This window comes from Colobus angolensis, unplaced genomic scaffold (genome assembly GCF_000951035.1).
Source record: "Colobus angolensis palliatus isolate OR3802 unplaced genomic scaffold, Cang.pa_1.0 Scaffold139, whole genome shotgun sequence".
In the NCBI taxonomy this organism is placed as follows: Eukaryota; Metazoa; Chordata; class Mammalia; order Primates; family Cercopithecidae; genus Colobus; species Colobus angolensis.
This window is the reverse complement of record NW_012114477.1, coordinates 223,271-225,656: the sequence shown is the minus strand read 5'-3', so window position 1 is coordinate 225,656 and position 2,386 is coordinate 223,271. Positions and strand designations below refer to the sequence as shown.

The 2,386-nt window shown below is 39.3% G+C and overlaps 1 protein-coding gene across 1 annotated transcript in view; it reads left to right on the top strand.

The window, feature by feature from the left end:
• The window catches only part of RFPL1 (ret finger protein-like 1), a 7,506-nt gene that overhangs the window by 1,355 nt on the left and 3,765 nt on the right, over positions 1-2,386 (top strand). Inside the window, exon 2 of the mRNA XM_011934851.1 lies at positions 2,038-2,183. Within this exon, the coding sequence (XP_011790241.1) occupies positions 2,038-2,183 (146 nt within the window). The remainder of the gene's footprint in view (positions 1-2,037; positions 2,184-2,386) is intronic.

Here is a 2,386-nt window from a genome sequence, read left to right as displayed (position 1 = left end):
TTTTTTAATAGAGATGGTGTTTCACAGTGTTAGCCAGGATGGTCTCGATCTCCTGACCTTGTGATCTACCCGCCTCAGCCTCCCAAAGTGCTGGGATTACAGGCATGAGCCAACGCGCCCGGCCATCATTTTTTAATAGAACTAAATGTAGGTCTTTTAAAAATATACATACAAAGAAAAAATCTTCATTTAATATGTGATACACTTTAGGAGGGGGAAATAGATTATATTCAAGTTGTTTGAAATTTGAAAACAAAGGTGTTATTTTATGAATTAAGTACAAATTAATCACTAACCTGGCCATTTCCATGATACCTGCAGATTCATCAGTTCTCTGGGTCAAGACTTGAGTCTCAGCCTGGAGGACATGATGTTAAGCAAAATAAATCAGGTCTGGAAAGATAAATACCGCATGTTCTCACTCCTATATGGGAGCTAAAAGAAAAATGCTGAGCTCACAGAAGCAGAGAATAGAATCATGGATATAGAGGTTGGGAGGGTAAGTGGGAGGGGAGCTTGGGGAGAGGTTGGTTATTGGATACAGAATTACAGCTAGATGGGAGAAATGGGCTCTGATGGAGGCTGGGAAGGGTAAGGGGGAAGGGAGCTTGGAGAGAGGTTGATAATTGGATATAAAATTACAGCTGGTTGGGAGAAATGGGTTCTAACACAACTGTAGGGTAAATATGGTTACTTATACATGATTGCATATTTTTAAAAACCTAAGAGGATTCTGAAGGCTCCCATCACAAGGAAATAATAAATGTTGGCTGGGCGCAGTGGCTCACGCCTGCAATCCCAGCACTTTGGGAGGCCGAGGTGGGTGGGTTACCTGAGGTCAACAGTTCGAGACCAGCCTGGCTGAAATGGTGAAACCCCATTTCTACTAAAAAAAAAAAAAATTAGCCAGACATGGTGGCACGTGCCTGTAATCCCAGCTACTTAGGAGGCTGAGGCAGGAGAATTGCTTGAGCCCAGGAGCTGGATGTTGCAGTGAGCCGAGTTCGTGCCATTGCACTCCACCCTGGCTGACAGAGCGAGACTCTGTCTTAAAAAAAAAAAAAAAGAAATAAATTTTTAGAGTGTGCTAATTATCCTGACTTGATTATTACACAGTTTATGCATGTATGAAAATATTACTCTGTGCCATAAATATGTACGATTATTACATGTCAACTGAAAGTAAAGAGAAAAAAAGTAAACCAAAACAAGACCTGAGTGTCTCAGAGTCCTCTAATCCCATGAGGAATCATATTTAAAGCTGACCAAAATTAGGTCTTTATATTTAATTATGCAAAAAGAGAAAATTCCTTTAATATGTGTCAAAGGGGCTAGGGAAAATAATAAGATTATATTGAAATTATTTGAAATTTGAAAACAAAGCAGTAAAGATCCCACTACACAGAAAGGCATGAAAAGGAAAGAAACGGGGTTGATTCAAATGGAAGAAAGCACAACTCACATCACGGGTAGCAATTTCTATCTGAGAACTCAAGTTTCACCAGAAAATAATCTTTTTTTTTTTTTTTTAATTGTGGCTTTTATCCTAACACTCTCTGAAGTACTCAGGGTCCAAGAAGCTTAATGGTCATTTGTCAAAATAGTAATTATTTAATTTTTTCCTAAGAAGTATGAAATTTTTTCAAAACCAGAAATAAACCAATGGAAATAAATAAAAATTGCCTAGATTTTCCTCAATGGGATGCATGCCCTTATTACCTTTGAGTCTGATGTATATGAATTTAAACCATTTTGTAAAATTGCAAATCCAATCATACTTAATACTTTAGGATTCCAAGCAAAGCTTCAAGCCTACAACATATTACGGGAATTATCTTTCCTGACAACTGGTGGAAACATCTCTAAAATAAGCTTTTGAAGTTAGTACATTAAGCCTAATTTAATATAAAGGCAATTTAATCTTACCTTCATATGAAAGAAAAATACACTGTCAGAATGAAGGATTTAGTAAAGTTACAGTTAACTGGAGATATATCACCAATAAACACCTAATTCCCTGTTATAATTAAATCAAAGCCTCATTAGGCTAGAGGGCGTGGCAGGGTGTGACCCAGTGGGAGGTGGGAATCTCACCAGTAAAAGGCCCTCCTGTGCCCCTTCCCCACAAGACCTGAGCTCCCGGTGGAAGCAGCTGGAGGACAGAGTAGCTTCCAGCAGAAGAGGTGAGTCCATGCCTGTGTGTGTGTTTTTCCTCCTTAGATGTCTAGAAATGGGGGTTATGACCTGGGGGGATGAATGAGAGAAATTTGTAATTAATGAATTCAACAAAGGCTGTCTGCGCGCTGCCTCAGAGTTGAAAACCAGTCACCCTGGATCCCCAGTCTAGGAGTGGGGGCAGTCAATTTGGTATTCATTTCCAAGGCTG